This window comes from Delphinus delphis, chromosome 19 (genome assembly GCF_949987515.2).
Source record: "Delphinus delphis chromosome 19, mDelDel1.2, whole genome shotgun sequence".
NCBI classification, from domain to species: Eukaryota; Metazoa; Chordata; class Mammalia; order Artiodactyla; family Delphinidae; genus Delphinus; species Delphinus delphis.
In genome coordinates, this window is record NC_082701.1 from 18,400,695 (window position 1) to 18,424,807 (window position 24,113).

A 24,113-nucleotide genomic window follows, 5' to 3' on the forward strand; every position below is an offset into this window, starting at 1 on the left:
ATCACTCACCAAAACAGACCATATTCTAGGCCATAAAAAACCTTAACAAATGTAAAAGAACTGAAATCATACAGAGTATAACTTATGTCCGTAACAGAATTAAATGACTAGTATATCAAAGATGAAGTGTACAGTATAATGATTTGACTTACATGCATCATGAAATGATTACCACAATAAATTTAGTGAGCATCCATCATCTTGTATAGATATAAAATAAAAGGGACTTCCCTGGTGGCACAGTGGTTAAGAATCCACCTGCCAATGCAAGGGACACGGGTTCGAGCCCTGGTCCAGGAAGATCCCACATGCCGTGGAGCAACTAAGCCCATGCGCCACAACTACCGAGCCTGCGCTCTAGAGCCCTTGAGCCACAACTACTGAGCCCGCGTGCCACAACTACTGAAGCCTGCACGCCTAGAGCCTGTGCTCCGCAACAAGAGAAGCCTGCACACCGCAACAAAGAGTAGTCCCCACTCACCACAACTAGAAAAAGCCCTTGCACAGCAACGAAGACCCAATGCAGCCAAACATAAACAAATAAATAAATTTATAATTAAAAAAAACGAAATCATACAATGTCTTCCCTCAGAACACAATGGAATTAAAGTAAAAGTCAACAACAGAAAGATAGCTTGAAAATCCCAAAATACTTAGAGATAAAGCGCACACTTCTAAATAACACATGGGTCAAAGAAGAAATTTCAAGAGAAATTTAAAAATATTTTGCAATGAATGAAAACAAAAATACTACTTATCAAAATTTGTAAGATGTAGCAAAAACATTGCTTGCAGGGAAATTTATATCACCACGTGCATATAGTATCAGAAAGAAGAAAGATCCAAAATCAATAATCTAAACTTCCACTTTAGGAAACAAGAACAAAAAGAGCAAATTAAATGCAAATTAAACAGAAGAAAAGAAATCATAAAAATCAGAGCTGAAATCAATGAAGTTGAAAACAGGAAATCAGTAGAGAAAATCAACAAAAGCAAAAGCGGGTTCTTTGAAAAGATCAACAAAATTGATAAGCTTCTAGCCAGGGTAACTAAGAAAAAGAAGACACACGTTGCTAATATCAGAAATGAAAGAGGGGACATCACTATAGCTCTCATATACATTAAAAGGATAATACAGAAATATTATAAACAGCTCTATGCCTACAAATTTGACAACTTAGATGAAATGGACCAATTCCTTAAAAAATACAATCTGCCAAAATCCACACAGGAAGAAATCTGAATGCGTCTTTATCTGTTAAAGAAATTGAATTAATAATTAGTAACCTCCTAAAACAAGAAGCACCAGGCCCAGATGGGTCACTGGTGATTTCTATCAAACATTTAAGAAAGGGCTTCCCTGGTGGCGCGGTGGTTGAGAGTCTGCGTGCCGATGCAGGGGACACGGGTTCGTGCCCCGGTCCGGGAAGATCCCACGTGCCGCGGAGCGGCTGGGTCCGCGAGCCATGGCCGCTGAGCCTGCGCGTCCGCAGCCTGCGCGTCCGGAGCCTGTGCTCCACAACGGGAGAGGCCACAACAGTGAGAGGCCCGCGTACCACAAAAAAAAAAAAAAAAAAAAAAAAAAATTAAGAAAGAAATTATAACAATTCTCTACAGTCTCTTCCAGAAGATAGAAGCAGTCAACTCTTTGTATCCTCAGGTTCCACATCTGCAGGTTCAACTAACTGTGGATTGAAAATATTCCAAAAAAATTTTTTCCAGAAAGCTCCCAAAACCAAAACTTGCATTTGCTGTGTGCTGGCAAGTATTCATGCAGCATTTACATTGTATTTTCAACTATTTACATAGCGGCTACATTGTATTAGGTATTATAAGTAATCTAGAGGTGATTTAAAGTATATGGGAGGATGTACATAGGATATATGCAAATACTAAGCCATTTTATATAAGGGACTTGAGTATCTGTGGATTTTGGTATCTGCAGGGGTCTTGGAACCAAGCCCCTGTGGTTACCAAGGGATAACTGTACTTCCTAACTAATTCTACGAGGCCAGCATTACCCTAATACCAAAACCAAAGACATTACAAGAAAAAAAAAAAACTACAGATCAATATCTCTCATGAATATAGATGCAAAAATTCTCAACAAAATATTAGCTAATCAAATTCAACAATGTATAAAAAGAACTATACACCACAACCAAGTAGGATTTATTCCAGATATGCAAAGCTGGTTCAATAGTTGAAAATCAATTAATGTAATCCATCACATCAACTGGCTAAAGAAGAAAAGTCACATGATTGTATCAATCGAGGCAGGAAAAGCATTGGACAAAATTCAATACCCATTCATCATAAAAACTCTCAGCATGCTAGGAATAGAGTATGCTCCTCAGTTTGATAAAGATCAACAAACAAGGTACAGCGAACATACTTAATGGTGCGTATCTTGACGCTTTCCCGCTAAGATCAGGAACGTGGTAGGTATGTTCTCTCTCACCACTGCTTTTCAACCTCGCACTGGAAATCCTAGCTAATGCAATAAGGAGAAAAGAAAGGGAAAGAAAAGGAAAGTTTAGGAAGAAAGAAGCACAGATTAGGAGGAAAGAAATAAGGCTGTCTTTTTTTGCAGATGACGCAATCATCTATGTAGAAAATCTGAAAGAATCAACCAAAAAACACTCCTGGAATTAATAAATGATTATAGCAAGGTTACAGGACACAAGGTTAATGTACAAAAGTCAATTGCTTTCCTATATATCAGCAATGAACAAGAGGAATTTGAAATAAAAAACACAGTGTTATTTACATTAGCACTCAAAAATAAAAAAAGAAAAGAAATACTTAAGTATAAATCTAACAAAATATGTATAAGAACTATATGAAGAAGATTACAAAACTCTGATGAAAAATATCAAAGAAGAACTAAATAAATGGAGAAATGTCTGTGTTCATGAATAGGAAAACTTAATATTTTCAAGCCATTAGTTCTGGACTTCCCTGGTGGCACAGTGGTTAAGAATCCACCTGCCAATGCAGGGGACACAGGTTCGATCCCTGGGCCAGGAAGATCCCACATGCCAAGGAGCAACTGAGCCTGCATGCCACAACTACCGAAGCCCGCACACCTAGAGCCCATGCTCCGCAACAAGAGAAGCCACCGCAATGAGAAGCCCGTGCACCGCTCACCGCAACTAGAGAAAGCCCACGTGTAGCAACGGAGACCCAATGCAGCCAAAAAAAAAAAAAAAGACATCAGTTCTTGTCATTTTGATCTACAGATTCAAAGCAATCCCAATCAAAATTTCATCAAGTTATTTTGTGGACATCAACAAACTGATTCTAAAGTTTACGTGGAGAGGCAAAAGACCCAGAATGGGCAATACAATATTGAAGGAGAAGAACAAAGTTCAAGGAATGACACTACTCAACTTCAAGATGTGTATAAAGCTACAGTAATCAAGACAGTGTGGTATGGGTGAAAGAATAGACAAATAGATCAATGGAATATAATAGAGAGCCCGGAAATAGATCCACATACATATAATCAACTGATCTTCGACAAAGGAGCAAAGGCGATACAATGTGGCAAAGACAGTCTTTTCAACAAATGGTGCTGGGGAATTCCGTAGTGGTCCAGTGGTTAAGACTGGGCACCTTCTCTGCCGTGGGCCCAGGTTCAATGCCCGGTCAGGGGAACTAAGGTTCCACAAGCTGCGTGGCACAGCCAAAAAAAAAAAAAAAAAAGCTGCTGGAACAACTGGACATCCACATGCAAAAAATTTAAAAATCAATCTAGATATAGATCTTATATCCTTCACGAAAAATTAACCCCACATGGATCATATATACCTAAATCTAAATCACAAAACTATAAAACTCCCAGAAGATAACACAGGAAAAATCACAAAACTCCCAGAAGATAACATAGGAAAAATCACAAAACTCCCAGAAGATAACATAGGAAAAATCCTAGGCGACCCTGGGTATGGTGGAGGCGTTTTAGATACAACACCAAAGGCATGAAAGACATCCCTGATAAACTGGAATTTATTAAAATAAAAAACTTCTGCTCTGAGAAAGACAAAGTCAAGAGGATGAGAAGACAAGCCACGAACTGGGAGAAAATATTTGCAAAAGACACCTCTGATAAAGGACTGTTAGCCAAAATATACAAAGAACTCTTAAAACCCAACAATAAGAAAACAAACAAAGTCAGGACTTCCCTGGCAGTTCAATCCCTGGTCGGGGAACTAAGGTCCCACATGCTGCATGGCAAGCCAAAAAAAAAGAAAACAACCTGATTGAAAAACTGGGCAAAAGATCTGAACAGACATCTCACCAAAAAAGATATATGGATGGCAACTAAGCATATGAGAAGATATCCAACATCATATGCCCTTAAGGAATTGCAAATTAAAACAATGAGATGTCACCACACACTTCTTAGAATGACCAAAATCCAAAAACACTGACAACACTACTTGGCAGTATCAAATAATGTCCGATATATTTAAAGCCTATGATATAGGAATCCACTCCTAGAAATACACCCAGGAGGAATGAATGCATATATCCACCAAAATATAGGCACAAGAAGGTTTGAAGCTGTTTTATTCATAGTAGTCAAAAACTGGAAACAACCCATATGCCCATTAGAAGTAGAAAGAATAAATTGTGGTATGTTTATACAGTGGAATACTACATAGCAATGAAAAGGCATGAACCAGTATTACGTGCAACATCATAAATTAATCTTAGACATAATGTTGAGTGAAAGAGGTTAGATGTAAAAGAATACATACTGAATGATTCCATGCATATGAACTCCGAAAACAGGCTAAACTTATCTTACGGCAATAGCTCAGAATACTGGTGACATTTGGAGGGGAATATTGACTTAGAGTGAGCTTGCTCAATGCTAGAAATATTCAATATCTTGATCAGGGTGGTAGTTACATTATACATATATGTATATGTATGCATGAATACATATACATACATATATGTAACAAGTAAACTATGTATACAAAGGTAAAAATGCATCAAGCTGTACTCTTAAGATGTGTACACTTCATTATCTGTAAGTTACACCTCAATAAAAAAGAAAAAAATAAATGAGGGACAGTAGCTCCCCCCAAGAAAGAAGCAGGTTTACGTCACTATCTTAAATTTAAAAAAAAATGCATTTCCAAATACGCATTATAATACATAACTTTGAAAACAATATATTCATCTGTATACTATCTAAAATTACTCCATGTACACTAGGAATTTAAGTGCCACACTTTGGTTAATGCATTCCAGGCACAGTAGGGGTTTTATATGAGCTAGTGCTGGGATACTGGCAACCCAAGGAAAGGCTGGGGCCAAGTGGAGAATGAGTAACTAGGATTATGCCTTGTCACCAGCCTGGCTGGGGTTGTGGAATGCTGAGGCTCTGCTTCAAGGCACAGGGCAGAAAACTGGGAGGGAGGGGGAAGTGAATTGGGAGAGGCGGCATATAAAAAAGACCAAGGGTAGGTTCCCTCATGCTCTGGCCCATAGCCCAAGTCCTAGACTCCTGACCTCACCAGAGACACAATAGACGTAAAACAAGCCAATTGGTTTCCAAGTGGGAAAAGTGCCAGCTATGATTTTTGCTGCCCAAGAAATGAAAAATCAATAATTATCATTCTTGGGCTTCCCTGGTGGTGCAGTGGTTAAGAATCCGCCTGCCAATGCAGGGGACACGGGTTCGTGCCCCGGTCTGGGAAGATCCCACGTGGCGCAGAGCAACTAAGCCCACGGGCCACAACTACAGAGACTGCGCTCTAAAGCCCGCGAGCCACAACTACTGAGCCCACATGCCACAACTAATGAAGCCCGCGCACCTAGAGCCTGTGCTCTGCACGCAACAAGAGAAGCCACTGCAATGAGAAGCCCACGCAACCCAATGAAGAGTAGCCCCCACTCACCGCAACTAGAGAAAGCCCCACGCACAGCAACGAACACCCAATGCAGCCAAAATAAATAAATTAATTAAAAATAATAATTATTATTATCATTCTTATGATTCATGTTCATCCTGTTTTATTCCAAAGCCCTTTACCGAAAGGCCCCTTGGCCCAGCCAAGAAGTTCAGGGCCAGGAGCCAGGACACCTGGACTCCAGATCTGTGTGTGGAAGACTTGGAACTTTTTTGGGGTCTAAGTCTCATTGTAAACATCGCAAGTGACATTGTGGAGTATTTTACAGTTTTACATATATCATCTCACTCGACCCTCCAGCCCCTGGCGAGGAAAGCAGAGAACATAGGATTGCTATTTTAATTTTATAGACAAGGAAACTGGGATCAGATGAGGTTAAGAGATTCAATCAAACTCACACTGTTAAGAAGGTTGGGAAGCCGAGAAGCTCGGAAGCTGGGACTTCTGACTCCAAACCCTTTGCTGTTTCCCAGTCAAAACAAGAAAGTCAGTCCCTGCAGGCTCGAAGTGCGGTGTGAGATGTCTTGGTCCTACACAAAATGCACTCTGTAGGTTCCAAGGGCAGAGCTGGGTTTGTGGGGCTGAAACTTGTACAATTGGAGGGGAGGGGGAGACTCAGAAATAATACCAAATGATGAATCAAAATTAAGGACAGGGCCTTGAACAGGCCCTGCGATGAGGAGCCCTGAAGCGTAAGCTTCAATAGCATCAAGGTAAATCGGCCCCTCCTACATGCCCTACCCACTGAAAAATCCAGACACACCAGACCTTGACAGGATTTTCCTCCTTGTTTGTGAAACGTGGCAGATGTGGGCTATGGAAGTCCTGGGAAAGGAATCTCATTTCTCCCAGGAGACAAGAGGAATTACAGCAGCAGCGAGGCTGTTGTGTGAGGATGGAGAAGGCTGTGTGCCAGGGGAGAGTCCAAAGGGGCCGGTGATCCAGCTGGTCGAGATGTGGGCCGTAGCAGTGTTGGTGTGGTAGACTGGCATTCCGGGACCCGGGAGCAATGGCTCTGCCCCCGGAGCGATGGCCCAAGCCGTAGGCTCGCCGATTGGAAGCAGGCGTTCTTCAGACTGTCTTCTGGCTTCCTGCGTCCAGATGAACCTTCCTCGGAGGAGGAGAGGCAGAGACAGACAACCACAGCCGACAGCAATGGGAGGGTAGATGGTGGTCCCGCCCAGGCCTTTCGATCCCCGCCCAGGCCCTAAAATCCCTGGCCCTCAGGATGGTGGAGAGCGGAAACCTACGAGGAGGCTGCCCCGCTGCGGCTCGGGCGGCGAGGCCGGGGTGCAAGGCTCCCCTCGCGGCTCCCCGCCGCCGCCGCCGCCGTGCGGGGGGCGGGGGGTAGGGTTGGGGGGGCAGTGCCCGCGGCCTGTTTTCCCAGGGCTGGCCGAGCCTTTTTGACAAGCTGATTGCGTGGCGGGGATTGGCTAGTCCGGGCGTGACGCCGGTTAACAACAAAGGTGGAGTTGGAAGAAATTAGATTAAAGGCGAGGGGGCAAAAAAAAAAAAAAAAAAAAAAAAATTAAACGGGGAGCAGGCAAGGGACAGGAGGCAGAGACCGAAGGGGAGATGCTCGAAGCGCGGTCTCGCGGCTCCGACTTTGCCCCGGAATCCTCTTCGCCTAAACCAACCAGGATTTTTGCTCTCAACCCGGACTCCGGCCCAGCTACCGAAGCTGGGGTGGGAGGGATGGTTTTGCTTCTTGAGAAATGCCCCCAACTCTCACCCTGACACCCCCTTGCTACGGCCCAGGGGGAGAATTATTTGCTCGGACTCCTCGGACCCTAAACCCGAAGGAGGTGAGGGGCATTGAGAATAGCGTGAGGCTCGCTCTGAAACCCGGAAGGCCCTCGCGGGGCTCCGAGATCGGACGAGGCGGGGTACTCCCCCGGTTTTCCAATGTGTTACAAACCTAAGAGCTTCTTGCTTGCTTTTTTTTTTTCTTTTTGGTAACACCCCCCCTTTCTATCCCCCCCCCACTTGGCTCCAGGGTTGCAAAAGCAAAGAGCAATAAAAAAAAAAAAAAGCGCGCACACACTCAGACACACACCAGTGGCGACAGGGGAGAGTTGGAAAGACGCAGGAGAGAAGCAGGAGGCAGCGGGGAGGGAGCAATGGGACCGGGAAGCCGCAGGTTCCCTCGCAAATCCCCCTCCGTCCCCACGTCGTCTCGCCGGCCGCGGCAGGGGAGCGAGGAGCCGGGCGAGCAGATGGAGGAGTGGAGCTCGCTCTAGGCATCGGGCTTGGCCGGAGAATGGAGGAGCCGCCAAGCGATCGGCTGATTGGAAGAGAAACGCAGAGCGATGGAGGCGGGGGTAGGAGGACGATTTCTCTGCGGGGACTGGCGGCGGCGTATACGCCCGGGTCGGGCGCTGCAGAGCTTGGCTAGCTTTCAACCCGCGCTTGCCGGCTCCAGCCCCGCGCGCCCCCACCCCCAGCCCTCCCGGCGGCTCCGCAGGTGAGTGCGAGCTGGGGGCAAAAAGATCCGAAAGTCTCAACACGCCCGCCCTACCAAAGGAAAAAAAAAAAAAAAAGCATTTTTCCTTTTCTTTTTTTTTTATTTTCGTGCAGCCCCCAGCGCGGTGGGAGGGAAGGGGTGAGGCTAAGCCGCCCGGAGGAGGCGGAGGGGCCAGGCGAGGCCCGGGTGGCCCGGGAGGCGGCGGCGGCGCCGAGGCGGCTCTGACGGGCGAGCGCTCGGAGCGGCGCTGCGCTGCGCCGAGGCGGGCGGGCGGGCGGGCGGAGCGGGGCGGGCGGAGCGCGGCGCGTGGGGCTCGCCATTAGCCGTCGCTCCGCTTCGCCATCTCGGGCTTTGTCTGGCGACTTGCTGCCCCGGCGTCGGCTGCGGCGGAGCTGCGGCTCGGCTCTTCGGCCCGCCGCACCCCTAAGGTGCCCCTGGCCCGCGCTCCCATTCACACGCTCGGTAAGTGAGCCCCGGCGCCGCCGATTTCGGGGGAGAGGGGTTGCTGAGAGTGGTGGCGGCGCCGATCTCCATGCGCCCGGGCAGGCCTGGGGAGCCATGCCGGGCTGGATTGAACCAGCTCCCAGAGAGGCTCCTCCGCTGGAGCCCGTCGCCCCCTCGCCGTTTGCGGGGTTTAAGGAGCAAAGGAGACTTTTTATTTTAATTAGCAAGAAGGATATTTTGTAGGGATAATTTTTTTGAAAGTTTCGTGTGTGTGCTGCTCGGCAGCTAGGCGACCGCGAGGCAGGCGCCGAAGCCTGGCGCCGCGATCGGCGTGCGTGCGCCCCGAGCCGGTGGCTACGCTCTGGGGATAAGGGTGGGCGCGGACCGCCCGCTCAGCGAGGCGGGCGAGGGGAGCGTATGAGGGCTGGAGTGGAAGCCCGAATCTGAGCTGGGAAGACTGGGGAGAGAGCTCCGGAGCAGGGCTGCAGCCGACCCCTGAGCCTCCACGGCCGCCTGGGGGCCCTCCGGGCACCCTCTCTGCGGCCGCACCTCGCGCCCTCCCTCCCGCGCCGGCCGAGCCTGTTAGTTCCCCCGCGGGTCTGGCGAGGTCGCTCTCGGCGCCCGCCCGCCCGCCTGCCTCGGCTCCGAGCCCCGCCGCCATCCGGGCGGCTGCGTGTCTCCCTGCCCCGGCCCCCCCCCCCCCTCCCCGGCGGCGGCAGCCGCCGCCGCCGCCACCACCACTACCACCACCACCACCACCACCACCACCCCCCTCCCCTCCTTCCTTCCCTCCGCCTCGGCCGCCCGGGTCCCCCCAGCTCCCGCCCCTCCTCCCAGCTGCCCCCCGCGGAGCCCGCCCGGGCAGGCTGTGGGAGGGAGCGGAGCCGGCGAGGCGGGCGGGCTGGCGCTCGCTCCCCGGGGGTCGGTGTGCGCTCTACGGGGAAGGACGCGCTCGCTGCCCCGCTTCTCCCGCCCCCCCTCCCGCTCCTCCTCCTTTCTCCCTCCTCCTCCCCGCTCCGGCGGCGGAGGCTGCGGCGGCGGCGGGGGGTGTGCGAGCTGAGGCCGGGGCCGGCGGGCGGGCGGCGGGCGGGCTGCCTGCAGGCGGAGGGCGCTGTGCTTTGTGCTTTTCGCCGCGAGGAGCAGCAGGCAGCAGCCACAGCCGCCGCCGCCACAGCAGCAGCAGCAGCCGCCGCCCCAGCGCCGCCGCCGCCGCCGCCGCCGCGCCCGGAGGAGGAGCCGCTGCCGCCGCGGGAGGGAGCTGCGGCTGTGCCCGGCCGAGCGGGGGAGGGCGCCGCCGCTCAGAGCCGGGGAGGGAGCCGCCGGAGCGGGAAGCCCGGAGGCCGCGCTGCGCCGGGTAACCGAGGCGGCTGAGGACGCGCGCCGGGGTCGGGGCCGGGCGGCGGGGAGCGAGCCGTGGGTGCGGTGGACACCCGGAGGAGACCCGGGGCGACCTCCGGGCAGGGGACTGGGCGAGAGAGGACCAGGGCACTGGAGAGGACGCCGAGAACCGGGGGAGGGGAGGGCAGGAAGCGAGGCCCGAGCCGAGCCCCGGCCGCAGGCGGAGGAGCCCGCGCTTCTCCGAGCCGGCAGGCGCAGTTCTCTCCGGCCGCCGGAGGGGGCGGCGGGGCCGGTGAGCGCTGCTCCCCCGCCTCCCGGCCGCCGTCCTCCCGCCCTCTCCTTGGCTCGGCTCCCCGGAGGCCGGGGCGGGGGCGCCGGCGGGGCTGGGCCGCAGGCTCGGGGGAGGAGGCGGTGGTTCCCGCCGTGGTCGCGCCTCTGCGCCGGGCTCCTCCGTGAGCGTCGGGGTGGCTGGGCGGTGGCGGCGCCTCTGGCCGGGGTGGGTGGCTCGGGGGCGGGGGGCAGGCCAGGCCGCTTCTCTCCGGCTGCTCGCCCGCCCAGGCGGGCGGGGACGGCGTCGGGAGCCCGAGGGGGAGGGCGGCGGGAATCCGGATCCGGTCCCCGGGGGCGATGCGGCCGCTGCGCTCCGGGGCCGGCGGCGGCTGCGCTGCGTCCGGGTCCCCGCCGGGTTGCGGAGGCGGGGGGAACCGGCCGGGGGGGAGCGGGAGGAGGAGACTACAGCGCGTGCCCGCTTCCGCGGCCGCGCGCGCCCTTTACCCGCCCTTCCTCCTCCCCCGCCCTGCAGCCTGGGGCCTCCCCGGGGCGGGGCGCACAGAAGAGGAGGAGTTTTTTTTTTTTTTTTTTGGCCGGGGTGGGGGAAGGAGGGCGGAGGGCGGGTGCTATAGCTGCACGCGGGAGCTGGGAGCAGTCTCTCGCGTGGGCAGGGGAGGGCGCACGCCGAGGAGCGGGGCTGTAGGGGCTGGGGGGCGGGGGGTGCGTGGTTAGGAGGTAGAGGAGGAGCGCACTCCCACCCCCACCAACTCATTAAGCCTCCTAGAGTCTTGGCTGGGTTTCTCTGAGAGTGTGGGCTTATGTTCCCCTCCCCTTTGGGGGAGGGAGGGATAGACAGTCTCCCACCTCTCAGCCCGCCTGAATGGGGACTGGTGTCTCTTCTAAAGGGTGAGGTGGCTTTGACCCCGGCTTGCCTGGCCAGCACGACCGAGGAGGTGGCTGGACGGCTGGAGAATGAACGGAGAAGCCGACTGCCCCACAGACCTGGAAATGGCCGCCCCCAAAGGCCAAGGTAGGAGCCCCGACCTTCAGGGCTCTTTAACTTAAATCCTCTTTTCTCACGTAGGTCTGCAAGGCCCACTCCCCTTCTAAAGGTTTTCTCCAGTCTGCATTCTCTGAAATGATACGGGAGAGAGCGGCTTGAGTGTCAAACATCCCTTACACTGGGGGTTTGGCTAAACCCAAATTATTTGGCCTTGAACCTATAAACTGTATTTTTCACACTCCATTACCCCCACGTCAGAGGAGGAGAAGGAGGCATATGCAAGTCTTCCTTCTGGGGTTCCCAGTCAGCTCTAGTGTGTCCCCAACAGTGTTCTGGAACGGGAGGGAAGATGAGGAATGTGGAGGAAGGGGGAGATGAGAGGGATTGGGGAGGCTTTTCAGGTTCTTTATTGTTATGAAGAGGACAGTTTTTGGTGAGGCAGGTTGGAGAGAAAGGGTGTTTTGATGGCTTGAGGCCTCAAAGATAAATAACTACACCCTACCCCACCCAGTGGGGATCCAGTGTGTAGGGTGGCAGGGGGTAGGATGAATCTGAGCATCTGGCAATGCCTGTGGGACATTGAGAAGAGAGAGGATTATGGGTTCATGTGATCCATCTGTGGAAACCCTGGCCCAGGTTACCAGATGTAAATACAAGAGCCCTTTTGACTCCTAGCCTTGGATAGCTGTCCTCCCAGCTTACTTTCCAGGGTAGCCACCCTCCAGAGAGGCCTCACTGGAGCTACCTTTCAGTGGCTGGAAATAGCTGGTCCAGACTCCGTTTTCTGCCTGCATGGGGAGTTGGGCTGAGAAGACAACTCAGAATTCTAGGGGAGGGAGCAGAGGGGCGGTGTCTCCCTGGAGCAGGGCCCTGGGAGCGTTTGCCCACCTGCCTGCCTTGCCTCACAGCTGCTCTATATGGTTCTACCATTGGTTTACTTACCCCAAATTCTCCTTTGGTCCTCTTTGAGAGGAGGGGTAGGATGGTGGAATACTCACGCCTCTAACGCTAGTTTCTAGCTCTGCTGGAGAGAAACAACAGCACGGGTTCTCCTTACTGCCCACACCCCCTCCTCCGTCTGCACATTTAGGGTAGCCACCTAGAACTTGGATTGAATTTAGCTTCACGTTTAGATGTGTTGCCTCCCTCCTTCCCTTCCTTCTCCGATAAGCTAGCTGTTCTCCAGCAGTGTCCCAAATCACTGTAGCGTCCTTTCCCCCCACTTCGCTACAGTAAACTGTAACTCGTGTCAGGCTGGCGTGTTAGAAATGATAATAGCTTTGAAGTAAGCCAGACTGGAGTCCAGGTCTGGGTTTCTAGGCCTGATGCTGTCTGGACTGGAGTCCCCACTCTAATCCGTATGGCCATGGCTTTTCCTTAAGGCCAGGCCATGTCTTGTGTATGCCTTCAGATGGGAAATACTCAGGGTCTGGGATGCTCTGGGAAGGAAGGGTTGAGTGCTTAAGGACTGGGGAGCAGATGGGGGCTGGCATGAGCTAGGCATGATGGCTTTTCTTACCCTTCCCCAGACCGCTGGTCCCAGGAAGACATGCTGACTTTGCTGGAATGCATGAAGAACAACCTTCCATCCAATGACAGCTCCAAGTTCAAAACCACCGAGTCACATATGGACTGGGAAAAAGTAGCATTTAAAGACTTTTCTGGAGACATGTGCAAGCTCAAATGGGTGGAGATTTCTAACGAGGTAACGGATCCCCCCCACACGCTTCCTGACACATTCAAACACACAACTACACTTACCCTTGCCTCAATCTTCCTGGTGGAGGAGATGGAACAGAAGTCTATAAACAGGAAGGAAAGAGACTAGGCAAGGTGCTCTTGTGGTCGCCCTTGTGCATTTCGGGAGGTGGCACGGTTGACAGCACTGGCCAAGACTTCTCAGTTCTGCCACTTTCTAGCTGTGTGGCCTTGAATACTTACCGTCTTAGAGCGTCTGTTGCCTGAGCTGTTTGAATGAGGTGCTGGCATGAACAACCATTTCGAGGTCAGGCGGTCGCCTTGTTGCTGTCCTGTGCTGTGTACTGACTGCCTGGGCCTCTGTAGTAAGCACAGACCAGTGCCTGGGTGTCTGCCTGGGTGTCAGGGCTGCCTGAGTTGTGTCACTGTCGGCCCCTGCCCTCCTCCTTTGATAACTTCAGTCTAGTGGAAAGTAAAAAAGGCCCGTTGGGAAACAAGGCTTCGTTCCTGGGTGGTGTCCCCCTCTTCGGAACTTCCCCTTCCACTCACCTCCCTTCCTCCTCCAGGTGAGGAAGTTCCGTACGTTGACAGAATTGATCCTCGATGCTCAGGAACACGTTAAAAACCCTTACAAAGGCAAAAAACTCAAGGTGAGTTTCCAGGAGAAGGAGCACAAAGGTTTGGAGAGGCAAGGTCCAAAGAACGGCCAGTGTCTCACCTTGACCATGTCCTTGTCCCTCCTTCCAGAAACACCCGGACTTCCCAAAGAAGCCCCTGACCCCTTATTTCCGCTTTTTCATGGAGAAGCGGGCCAAGTACGCAAAACTCCACCCCGAGATGAGCAACCTGGACCTGACCAAGATTCTGTCCAAGAAATACAAAGAGCTGCCGGAGAAGAAGAAGGTGGGGGGAGGGGGACCAAGGTGCGGGGAGGGAAGAGGCCGGGAGCAGCTGATATGGTGTAGGTCATCTGTTGGGGGTGGTGAGGGCTTAGACCAAGGGACCTGGCATCAGGGGCATGGGTGGGTCAGCTGAGCAGGGTAGGGCCTTGGGCAGCCACACCTGATCACCCTCTCCCAGGCCCACATGCTGTCCGGCGTGGGCACTGCTGCAGGTGTAACCCTGACGGAGGCAGGCAAAACCCGTAGTGTTCTTTCACACACACGTCCTCACTGTTAGGCCTGCAGAGCTGTTCACTTCTGCTATTTCCCCACATGGTCTCGTTTGATGCTTGTAGAGGTAACCCCGGGAGACTGGGTTCTCCTGATTTTGTGGGCAATGAACGGGGGTGCAGGAGGGTATCGTGTCCCAGGACTCCGGTTTAGTGTTCAGGTTCCCTGCCTAGTGCTTTTCCCACTGCCACGTCCACAGGTTACATGGGCGGGCTTCCCCTTGCACACATTGTCCCTCGTGGCCTCACGCTCTCCCAGACCCTCAAGCCCGTTAACCTTGGGCAGGGGCTGCCCAGCCTCCCAGGCAGGGGTGGACACAGCACAGTGAGATCATGCGGTACCTTGCAGAGGTAGACAGCAAAGCACTGCAGCTGGGACACGAGTGAGGTGGGGTGGGGAGAGAGACCCACACACAGAGGAGATGCTACATGGCGAGATGGAGTCAGGGAGAGATGTTGGCAAGGGGCAGCAGGAGAGACAAGGGCACATTTATTTGCTGGGAGAGGACACAGAGTTGCAGGCAGCCAGCTCCCGGGAGGGCACCAGCGCTGGGAGTAGCCCTCTTCCTGGTCTGCACACCCTGGCTTCGGGCTCACGTGGCCTGTTCTGTACCCAGAAAAGGAGCTAGCTTGGCTGGGCAGATCCGGCTGTCTGCAACTACTGCTTGAGCCAAGCCGGAGTATGAATCGCTGGAGCTATTCTTGACCCCTACGATGGGGCCGTCACAGAACTGACTGTACACATAACACCGAGACATTTCCACGGGGTGGGAGGGAGAGGCAGAGGGTCTCAGGTTCAGGGAGGGATAGAAGAAACTCCGTGGTAGAGTGGACAGAGTGCCGGCCCAGGGGACACAGGCCTTGAGCCTGTTCTCCTGGCTACCGCTGAATCGCTGTGTATGTGCCCTTCGGTAAGTTACTTCAGTCCTTCCGGCCTGGTCTTGATCTGAGGTGTGGAGAGTGAGCCTGGTCTGGGTGGTGCCTTCCGGCTGTCAAACCTGCTGTCTTGTGTGAGGAGGGCTGCGACAGGGGCTGAGCAGGCTGGGTTCTGCTCCCGGTTTTCTGCGGGAACCTTGGAGGGAGGTGGAGCTGCCTCGCTTCTTGCGCCTGATGAGAGGCAGGGGTTGCGCTCAATCAGTTTGAGACCCTGGCCTCCTCCAGTGCTAACTCATTTGTGAATCTGGGAAGAAGAGGGATAAAGGAAAGATGGACATTGAGTGGGAGCCAGGACAGGATGTAGATGAGGAAGGGAAAGAGACAGGCTGGAAAGGAAGTCAGAGTGAGGGGTGTGGAGAGGCAGGAAGGATACCGGGCTGGAGGTGGGATGGTGGGAAGGGAGGACCAGGCTGGTAGAAGCCGGTGCAGGCGAAGGAAGGGAAGCCAAACAGCAAAGGAGAATGACGGGGCTGGGGGAGGGAGGGCTCAAGGAGCCAAAGAGCCAGGAGCCTGGAAGAAGGGATCAGAGGCAGGGAAGGTGGCAATGACTGAGGAAGGGGGTGGGGGTGGGGATGGTGTCAGGATCGCCAAGGACAGCCAGGGACCCAAAGGTAGCAGATGGGGGGAAAGAATCCAGATACAGGAATTCACTCTGGGTTCCCTTCAATGCGATCTCCCTTTGGAGCAGGACTCAGCCTGCCACTTGCCCTGTGGGCCACCTCTGAGGGGGCAGATTACTATTAGCTGCCCCAGACACGGGAGGAGAGCGCGACAGGAGCAAGGCCTACATCTTCTCCTGACTCTCCCTGGGAGTGTCCTGGCGTTGGGGAAGGGCAGAGGAGTAGTGTTGTGGGGAGTCCCAGCCCTGTCGCTGCTTACTGTGTGACTGGGTAATGCCATGTCCCCTTCCTGGGACTCTTTCCCTTTCTTAAAGGGAGGGGATAGGATGTAGGATGTGTTCTGGGAGACCCCTGTGGCTCCCGCTGTCTGGGCTACGGTTGAGTTCCCCATCCTCAGCCCGCTGGAAGGCAGACCGCCATCCCTTTCCTGCTCGTGACATCCTCTGTATACATCACCAACTGGGAGGCAGAATAGCTAGCAAGGAGGACTTCGTGGGTTTTGTAGCTCAGGCCTTGGGTTGTGGATGACCCCGTCACCTCCTCCCCCCAGATGAAATATATTCAGGACTTCCAGAGGGAGAAACAGGAGTTTGAGCGAAACCTCGCCCGATTCAGGTAAGGCAGTGGAGCCCAGAGGAGGGCCACAGGGTGCTGGGTGCGGCAGGAGAGGGTAGCAATGGCCAGAACCTGGCACTTGAGGCACGGAAGAGGGATGGGTCACCTGTAGACCCTAATGGCTTAGGCTCAAGGGGAGGGACCGGAGCTGATAGGCCAGCTGATAGGCCAAGGAGCCTGGGTGGGTGGGGCAGCTAGCTTGGGTCTGCCCTGGCAGGATCCCCTCCCCGCATTGACTGTTGCTCCCCGTGCCCTGGCTAGGGAGGATCACCCAGACCTAATCCAGAACGCCAAGAAGTCGGACATCCCTGAGAAGCCCAAAACCCCCCAGCAGCTGTGGTACACCCACGAGAAGAAGGTGTACCTCAAAGTGCGGCCAGACGTGAGTGTCCGGCCAGGGGGTGGCAGGGAGGGCGCACGGTAGTGGCAAGGGGGAGCCGCGCCAGATCGGCCGGGCACGGTGCAGGGGAGCAGGAGAGGAGGCCCCTCCCCAGGGGTGGGCTGCATGGACAGGGCCTGGGCCAGCTGGCGTGCGAGTGTGTGCATGTGTGCGTGTGTGAGCCTGTCCCTTTGCACCCAGGCGGGAGCCCCCGCCCCACCCCACCCCACCCCCGCCGCCTCTCTGCCTTCCCCTCCTGGCCTGTGGGGGACACTCTCGTGACCTCCTGTGGCCTGAGGGGGCGGGGGCCTCTGTGTCCCCCTCCCCTGCCCCTCCCCCCTTGCCCCTGGCTGCCTGTGTGTGTCTGACGGCTTTTGGTTTGCAGGCCACTACGAAGGAGGTGAAGGACTCCCTGGGGAAGCAGTGGTCTCAGCTCTCGGACAAAAAGAGGCTGAAATGGATTCATAAGGCCCTGGAGCAGCGGAAGGAGTACGAGGTTAGGCTTCCGCTGCGCTCCTCCCCGCCCGGCTCTTCACGAGCCTCTGCCCTCTGACTCTGCGGCCTCCGCACTCTGCGGCAGGCGGTCTCTCCCCGTCCTACCGCTGAGGGAGGGGCCTTCGGGCCCCTCACCTCTGCCCCTACCTTCCCCGCCCCGCCCCCCCCATGAGATCTCAGGCTAGGGCAGGGCAGGGCACCACGTCTCGGGTGACACAGCAGACACGCGGCCACCCCCCAGCTTTGCTCCCTGCCTCCCCTTCCCAGCGGCTCTCCCCCACCCCCCCGGCCCCAGCTAACCCCACACCCCGTTGCCCTCCATCCCCCCCGCCTCACTCTGCAGGAGATTATGCGTGACTATATCCAGAAGCACCCCGAGCTCAACATCAGTGAGGAGGGCATCACCAAGTCCACCCTCACCAAGGCCGAACGCCAGCTCAAGGACAAGTTTGACGGGCGACCCACCAAGCCACCTCCGTGAGCGCTGCCCTGGGCTGGGTGGGCGAGTGGGCAACTAGGGAGCCGGGCTGGGGAAGGGCCTCAGCCCAGGCTCTGGAAGTGAGGGGGCTGCCGCCCTGGGCCTCCCAGGTCGCTCACAGGGCCGCTCCTCCCTTGCTGCCGGTTGTGACAGGAACAGCTACTCGCTGTACTGCGCAGAGCTGATGGCCAACATGAAGGACGTGCCCAGCACAGAGCGCATGGTGCTGTGCAGCCAGCAGTGGAAGCTGCTGTCCCAGAAGGAGAAGGACGCCTACCACAAGAAGTGCGACCAGGTGAGCTGTGGCAGGGGCCAGCCCTGGAGAGGGAGGACTCCTGGAGGGCCCTGGGGTTTTGAAGCATGAGGTCTGACCCCTGGGCACCTGCTTCAGACATGGTGGTGTGCTAGGTTTAGCATCTGGGCTGATCCAGGCAGATTCTCGGGCCTCGCGCTTGCCATCTATGGAGGGAGACTAGGCCCTGTCCAGGCTCTGGAAGGTCTGCTGAGGGCTACTGTTTGTCCCCCTCCCGTGAGGCTGCCCCCGTACTGACCCTGACTCCCCTTCCTTCCCCAGAAAAAGAAAGATTATGAGGTGGAACTGCTCCGTTTTCTAGAGGTGAGTGTTCCTTTCGGGAGGGCAGCGGGCAGAGAGAGGCCGGGGAATTGGTGAGCAGCGCCCTTAAGACAACCAGGAAGCAGCCTGGGGACCAGACATTCAGCCCCATGGTGCCCCTTCTCCCCAAGCAGAGCCTGCCTGAGGAGGAACAGCAGCGGGTCCTGGGGGAGGAGAAGATGTTGAACATCAACAAGAAGCAAGCCACCAGCCCAGCCTCCAAGAAGCCCTCCCAGGAAGGGGGCAAGGTGGGCAGGGGGCACGACCAAGCAGGTCCTGGGGGAGGGGGGGAGGCAGGGCTCCCCGTGAGCACCCCGTGGACCCCGACCCTCTTTGCACATCTACAAGGGTGGCTCGGAGAAGCCCAAGAGGCCCGTGTCAGCCATGTTCATCTTCTCGGAAGAAAAGCGGCGGCAGCTGCAGGAAGAGCGGCCTGAGCTTTCAGAGAGCGAGCTGACCCGCCTGCTGGCCCGCATGTGGAACGACCTGTCAGAGAAGAAAAAGGTCAGGCTTGCAAGACCAGAGGGGCTGCTGGGCAGAGTCTGGGCTGCTTCTCCCCTGGGGGCTAGCCGTACTTCCTCACCCCGCCCCAGGTGTGTGTGGGGTGTGAGCCGCAAGGGTGCCTGGGCGCAGATGGTGGGGCTGGGAACCCAGCGAGCCGGAAGGCGGGAAGCTGTCAGCTGTGGGCTGTAGCTCCCTGGGGAGCAGGGCCGCTGGGAGGCTTGTGCCCCAGGCCGGAGACATCTGCACTGGCCCACGCCTCTGCTCACCCCACCCTTGCCGGTGGCGGTGGCGGCGAGAGCCTTCAACTGCTGGACGAGCCACATGCGCCCCCTGGGGGTGGCCGGAAGGCTGACGCCTCTGCCGCCCCTCCGCAGGCCAAGTACAAGGCCCGGGAGGCCGCACTGAAGGCCCAGTCAGAGAGGAAGCCGGGCAAGCTGCCAGAGTCGCCCAAAAGAGCCGAGGAGATCTGGCAACAGAGTGTCATCGGCGACTACCTGGCCCGCTTCAAGGTGGCAGGCAGTGGGAAAGGGGTTGTTCGGGGTGTTTTCTTTTCTTTCTTTTCTTTTTCTTTCTTTTGGCGGGGGGGGGTATGTGTGTGTGTTGTTTTTCTGCTTTTTCCATTTTCTTTTTCTTTCTTTTTTTTTTCTGGATAAGTAGTTGCTTTATTATTAATTTCATAGGAAAGGGGTTGTTCTGCCACCGCCCATGCAGACCCGCTCCAGCCCTAGGTGACCCTTCCCACAGCTGACACCCCTGTCTGTCCCCAGAACGACCGGGAGAAGGCCTTGAAAGCCATGGAGATGACTTGGAACAACATGGAAAAGAAGGAGAAACTAATGTGGATCAAGAAGGCGGCCGAAGACCAAAAGCGATACGAGGTAGAAAGAGGGCTTCTGGTTAGCGCGGTGGGGCAGGATGGAGCTGGGGCACCTCTCTCCACTTAAAACTCAGGAGCACCCTCCTGGGTGGGCGGCTTTCCTCACTGCGTGGGACTTGGAGCCAGAAGTCCCGGCTTGGGTTGTGTGACCCTAAGTAAGTCTCTTAACTTCCTCGTGTGAGCCTCAGTGACGCATCACTGAAACGAGGGCAGTGATGCTAGTCGTGTGAGTGCAGTCATGAAAGCACTTTCAGACAGCAGTGCCGGTCTGACACAGGTGTGAGTTGTTAGGAAGTTGCTCCTTGGCTGTGCCTCAGTTTCTCCTCCTTCCTGGTACACCAAAGGAGAGTCAGATGGCATGGGGCAGGCGGGAGGGTGAGTGTGACCTTTCCGGGTGTCCCCATAGAGAGAGCTGAGTGAGAGGCGGGCGCCCCCGGCTGCTGCAAACTCATCCAAGAAGATGAAGTTCCAGGGAGAACCCAAGAAGCCTCCCATGTGAGTCCGGGGGCTGGAGTTCACCCTAGGGATGGGGAGGGTCAGGGCAGGACGGCCGCTTGGTTGGTCTCCTGACCTTCCCTGCAACACCCCCGCCTCCCAGGAACGGTTACCAGAAGTTCTCCCAGGAGCTTCTGTCCAATGGGCAGCTGAACCACCTGCCACTGAAGGAGCGCATGGTGGAGATTGGCAGCCGCTGGCAGCGCATCTCCCAGAGCCAGAAGGAGCACTACAAAAAGCAGGCCGAGGAGCAGCAGAAGCAGTACAAAGTGCACCTGGACCTCTGGGTCAAGGTGAGAGGGCCGGGGGACCCTAGGAAGGAAGACGGAAGCATCGTGGTGGCTGGTCTGCATTCATGATTTCATTCAGTGTCCCAGCAGTCTTTCAGGGTAATGATTACTATCAAAGATAAGGGAACCAAGGCTCAGAGAGGTTAAGTAACTTAGCCAAGGTCACACAGCTAGTGAGTGGGACAATCCAAATCAGACTGCCTTTTCCTCCCTCCAGCTGGGACCAGGGGACCTCTCCTAGACTCTGGCTCAGCCCCTAGCCTCTGAGCTTCCTTTCTGTGCCTTGCTTGAGCAGTCAGATCTGTAAAGTGGGGAGAGTCACTGGTGTCCTCCCCGGCCACCCAGGCAGGTTGGCCAAGGACCCAGGAAATTAGCAGGGTTTAAGTGTTTCAGAAGTCTGGTGAGCCCCACTGCATTGGCAGTGGCTCTGGACTTGGCTTCTGGGGAGGAGTGATGCAGCCAGGCTATGGAAGTCATCGTGAGGGGCTTCTCTGAGCTGAGGAAGACCCTGAATCTGGCGCCTCCATTTGGGTAGAGTAACAGGACAGACGTGAAAACCAACAGTCCTAGGACAGGGTAGCTTAGAAAAGGCTTCAGGGCATCTTAAGCAGAAACACTGAGCTGTGTTCTCAGGTCCCTGGGGTTCTCTGCAGAGACCCAAGGTATGGGGAGACTGGGATGGGCGAAGGTGGGATGGTGGGCAGTGCTCAGCCCACTGCCTGGCACTTGGCCAGCATGCTCAGTCAGCAGTGGTTTGGGTCATGTTCCAACCCTCACCTCCTTCTCTGTCTCCCCCAGAGTCTGTCTCCCCAGGACCGTGCAGCATATAAAGAGTACATCTCGAATGTGAGTCTGGGAGCGGGCTGGTGTTGGGATAAGGAGGGAACTTGGGCGGGGCGGTGGGTGTTTAGAACTCACGGCTGCTCCCTTTGCCCACGTCCCCATCCTCTCCTACAGAAACGTAAGAGCATGACCAAGCTGCGAGGCCCGAACCCCAAGTCCAGCCGGACGACCCTGCAGTCTAAGTCGGTAAGGAGCCCCTCTCAGAAGCGGGACCGGGAGCGGGGGGTCCGCGGTGCCCGGAGTGGTGTGGCAGGGACCACTGATGCGCTTCCGTCCCTCCAAGGAGTCTGAGGATGACGATGAAGAGGATGAAGAGGAGGAGGAGGAGGAGGAGGAGGAGGAAGATGATGAGAACGGGGACTCCTCTGAGGACGGGGGGGACTCCTCCGAATCCAGCAGCGAGGATGAGAGCGAGGATGGGGATGAGGTGGGATGGACGGGGCCCAGTGGGAGGGGAGAGTGGGGCCCCGCCAGGACGGCCACCTGGTGACTGCACACTCCTTGCCTCGCAGAACGAGGAGGACGACGACGACGAGGACGACGACGAGGACGACGACGAGGATGAGGACAACGAGTCCGAGGGCAGCAGCTCCAGCTCCTCCTCCTCGGGGGACTCCTCGGACTCTGACTCCAACTGAGGCTCAGCCCCACCCGGGGCTCCCCTCCCCGACTGACCACCTTTGTTTCTCCCCCATGTTCTGTCCCCTGCCCCTTGGCCTCCCCCACTTTCTTTCTTTCCTTTTTTTTTTTTTTTAAAAAAAAAAAACAAAATACGGTGGGGGGAGGCACTGGAGGCGCCCAGGCCAGAACTCTTCGGCCTCAGAGACATCAGCCCTGGGGGGCCCTCCAGGGAGCACAACCATCAGACTGAGCCACCACTGGACCGGCCCAGCCCACCCCCCTCTGCACTTGCGGTTCCGGCATGGACAATGGACCTGGGAGTGGGATGGGGGGGTGGGCCCCAAAGAGTTCAGTGAGGCCCCCTACACCTGCAGCCCAACCCAAGGGAGGGTGGAAGCTTGGGAAAGACCCCTTTCTTTCCAGAGGGGCTTGCAGCCTGGACCCCTACGTTGGAACTGGAGGCAGGGAACATGGGAGAGGAGGGGCGGGCGCCTATGGGAAAATAGGCACTGCCCCATGGCCCTCTCCTGCCCCCTGCGGGAAGGAGCTGCCTGGACCCACTCACGGCGGGGAGGGGGCAGAAGTGTTTTTTATATATGTGTATATATTTTTTTTTTTTAAGCTCTGAGCTGTCAACGAGACGTTTCCTACCGACCTCGGCTGCCGTCTCTGTTGTCATTTCTGGGAGAGGGAGGGTTTAGGGGGTAGGTTTGGGACTTTTTTAAAACGGTCTTGATGCGTATGGAAAAGCGTATGTGCGCGTGTGTGTGTGCGTGCGTGTGCGTGTGCGGCCTATACGTAGCATGGGTGCACCTGTGGGTGTGCAAAGGCACATGTGCATTTGTGCGTGTAAGAGAGAAGGGGGCGCCCACCTCAGTGTGTGAAACTGGTAAAAGGGTTGGTGAGGGCCAGGGAGACGTTGATCCTGGTGGGGATGGGCCGGGGTGGCCCCTTTCTCCATATCTTCTGCTTTGCTTGATCTCTAATTCAATTTGGGGGGGTGTACTGAAGCCACTCTGATGTTTCCTGTACTGGTTTCCCTCTGGCAGGGTCATTGGAGCTACTGCTAGTCTCCAGTACCCAGCAGGACTGTGGGGAGGGGGAACGGACCAGGTGAAGCTTAAAGCTTTGATTTGGTGGGAAAGGCCCCTGCAGCTCATCTGAGGGGTCACCCAGCCACCCTGGGCCCTGAACCTGGCCTTCAAGAAATGTGTTGGAAGCTCTTAACTTACACATCCCTCCTGTCTTTCCCCCTGCATCTCCTGCAGCTGCCCCACGCCTGTTTCCTTTGATTTCTCAGGTGTGCTCCCTTCCCCGCCCCACCTCCCCAAATCCACAGCTTTGGGAAGAGGTCTGCAAAAGCTGCTTTTGCAAGCTGTCCTCCTAAGCCTTCCCAGCCATCCCCCTCGTTTTGGTACCTGATTCCCAGATTCTTCATAAGCCAAGCCACCTTGCCTCTGTGGGTTTAATTTTTGTTGGTTTGTTTTTTATTAAATTTTGGCTTCTCTCTTTTTAAAAAAAAACAATCACATCAGTGACCTATTTAATTGGGGCTTTGTGCATTTCCACCTTCCCCTCCAAATGGAAGCCAAGGGATGGGGAAGAATGGGAACTCTACCTAGGAGGTGGGATGGGAAAGGTAGGTCCCCTTCCCAGAGGAAGGCAGACCATCTGCTTTGCCTTAGCCATGGTGCTGTGGGGGGGAGGGGGTGGCTAGGGAGGGACACTCCCCACTCCTACTCCCCTTTGTCCGGATCCTGGAATTAGGTACAGGGGTCCGTAAGGTTCTATTTCTTCCCAAGAGCCCCTGCAAAGAACCCCATTACCCTGAGTGCCCCTGCGCTGTTCTTTTAGCAGAATGTGTTTTCATTTAAAAACAACTTTGAATGGGGCACTTTTTTTTTTTTCCTGTTTTAAAATTTGAAAAATTCTTACAGTACGAACAGGGCTGTGGTGGTGGGGGAGTTAGTGCTGTGAGAGGTGACTCGGTGCATTTTGGCACTGGGATGGGACGGCTGGGATGGGAGGA

The 24,113-nt window shown here is 55.1% G+C and overlaps 1 protein-coding gene across 6 annotated transcripts; it reads left to right on the forward strand.

Annotated features, from left to right (window-relative positions):
* The first annotated feature begins 8,161 nt into the window (after positions 1 to 8,161).
* On the forward strand, positions 8,162 to 22,738 carry UBTF (upstream binding transcription factor). 6 transcript variants are annotated; one of them, XM_059997841.1, is made up of 21 exons: positions 8,162 to 8,394; positions 11,352 to 11,476; positions 12,979 to 13,154; positions 13,714 to 13,797; positions 13,895 to 14,050; positions 16,425 to 16,489; positions 16,751 to 16,871; positions 17,254 to 17,364; positions 17,707 to 17,840; positions 17,995 to 18,136; positions 18,416 to 18,457; positions 18,589 to 18,702; positions 18,803 to 18,958; positions 19,333 to 19,467; positions 19,726 to 19,836; positions 20,242 to 20,330; positions 20,434 to 20,623; positions 21,419 to 21,466; positions 21,578 to 21,649; positions 21,747 to 21,890; positions 21,976 to 22,738. In XM_059997841.1, exons 2-21 carry the CDS (start codon positions 11,419 to 11,421, stop codon positions 22,099 to 22,101), a joined length of 2,274 nt encoding a protein of 757 aa, XP_059853824.1. In that variant the 5' UTR covers positions 8,162 to 8,394; positions 11,352 to 11,418; the 3' UTR covers positions 22,102 to 22,738. The 6 variants fall into 6 exon arrangements, with proteins under 6 accessions (XP_059853824.1, XP_059853820.1, XP_059853826.1 ...); XM_059997837.1 differs by lacking the exon at positions 8,162 to 8,394 and adding an exon at positions 8,496 to 8,856; XM_059997838.1 differs by lacking the exon at positions 8,162 to 8,394 and adding an exon at positions 10,062 to 10,192.
* Positions 22,739 to 24,113: the final 1,375 nt, after the last annotated feature.

Excerpts from the sequence above, each read along its gene's own strand:
- UBTF (XM_059997841.1), top strand. The coding sequence starts at position 11,419 with ATGAACGGAGAAGCCGACTGCCCCACAGACCTGGAAATGGCCGCCCCC. Across the intron at positions 18,959-19,332 it reads ACCTGTCAGAGAAGAAAAAG|GCCAAGTACAAGGCCCGGGA; the intron begins GTCAGGCTTGCA and ends GCCCCTCCGCAG. Across the intron at positions 21,650-21,746 it reads CGACCCTGCAGTCTAAGTCG|GAGTCTGAGGATGACGATGA; the intron begins GTAAGGAGCCCC and ends CGTCCCTCCAAG.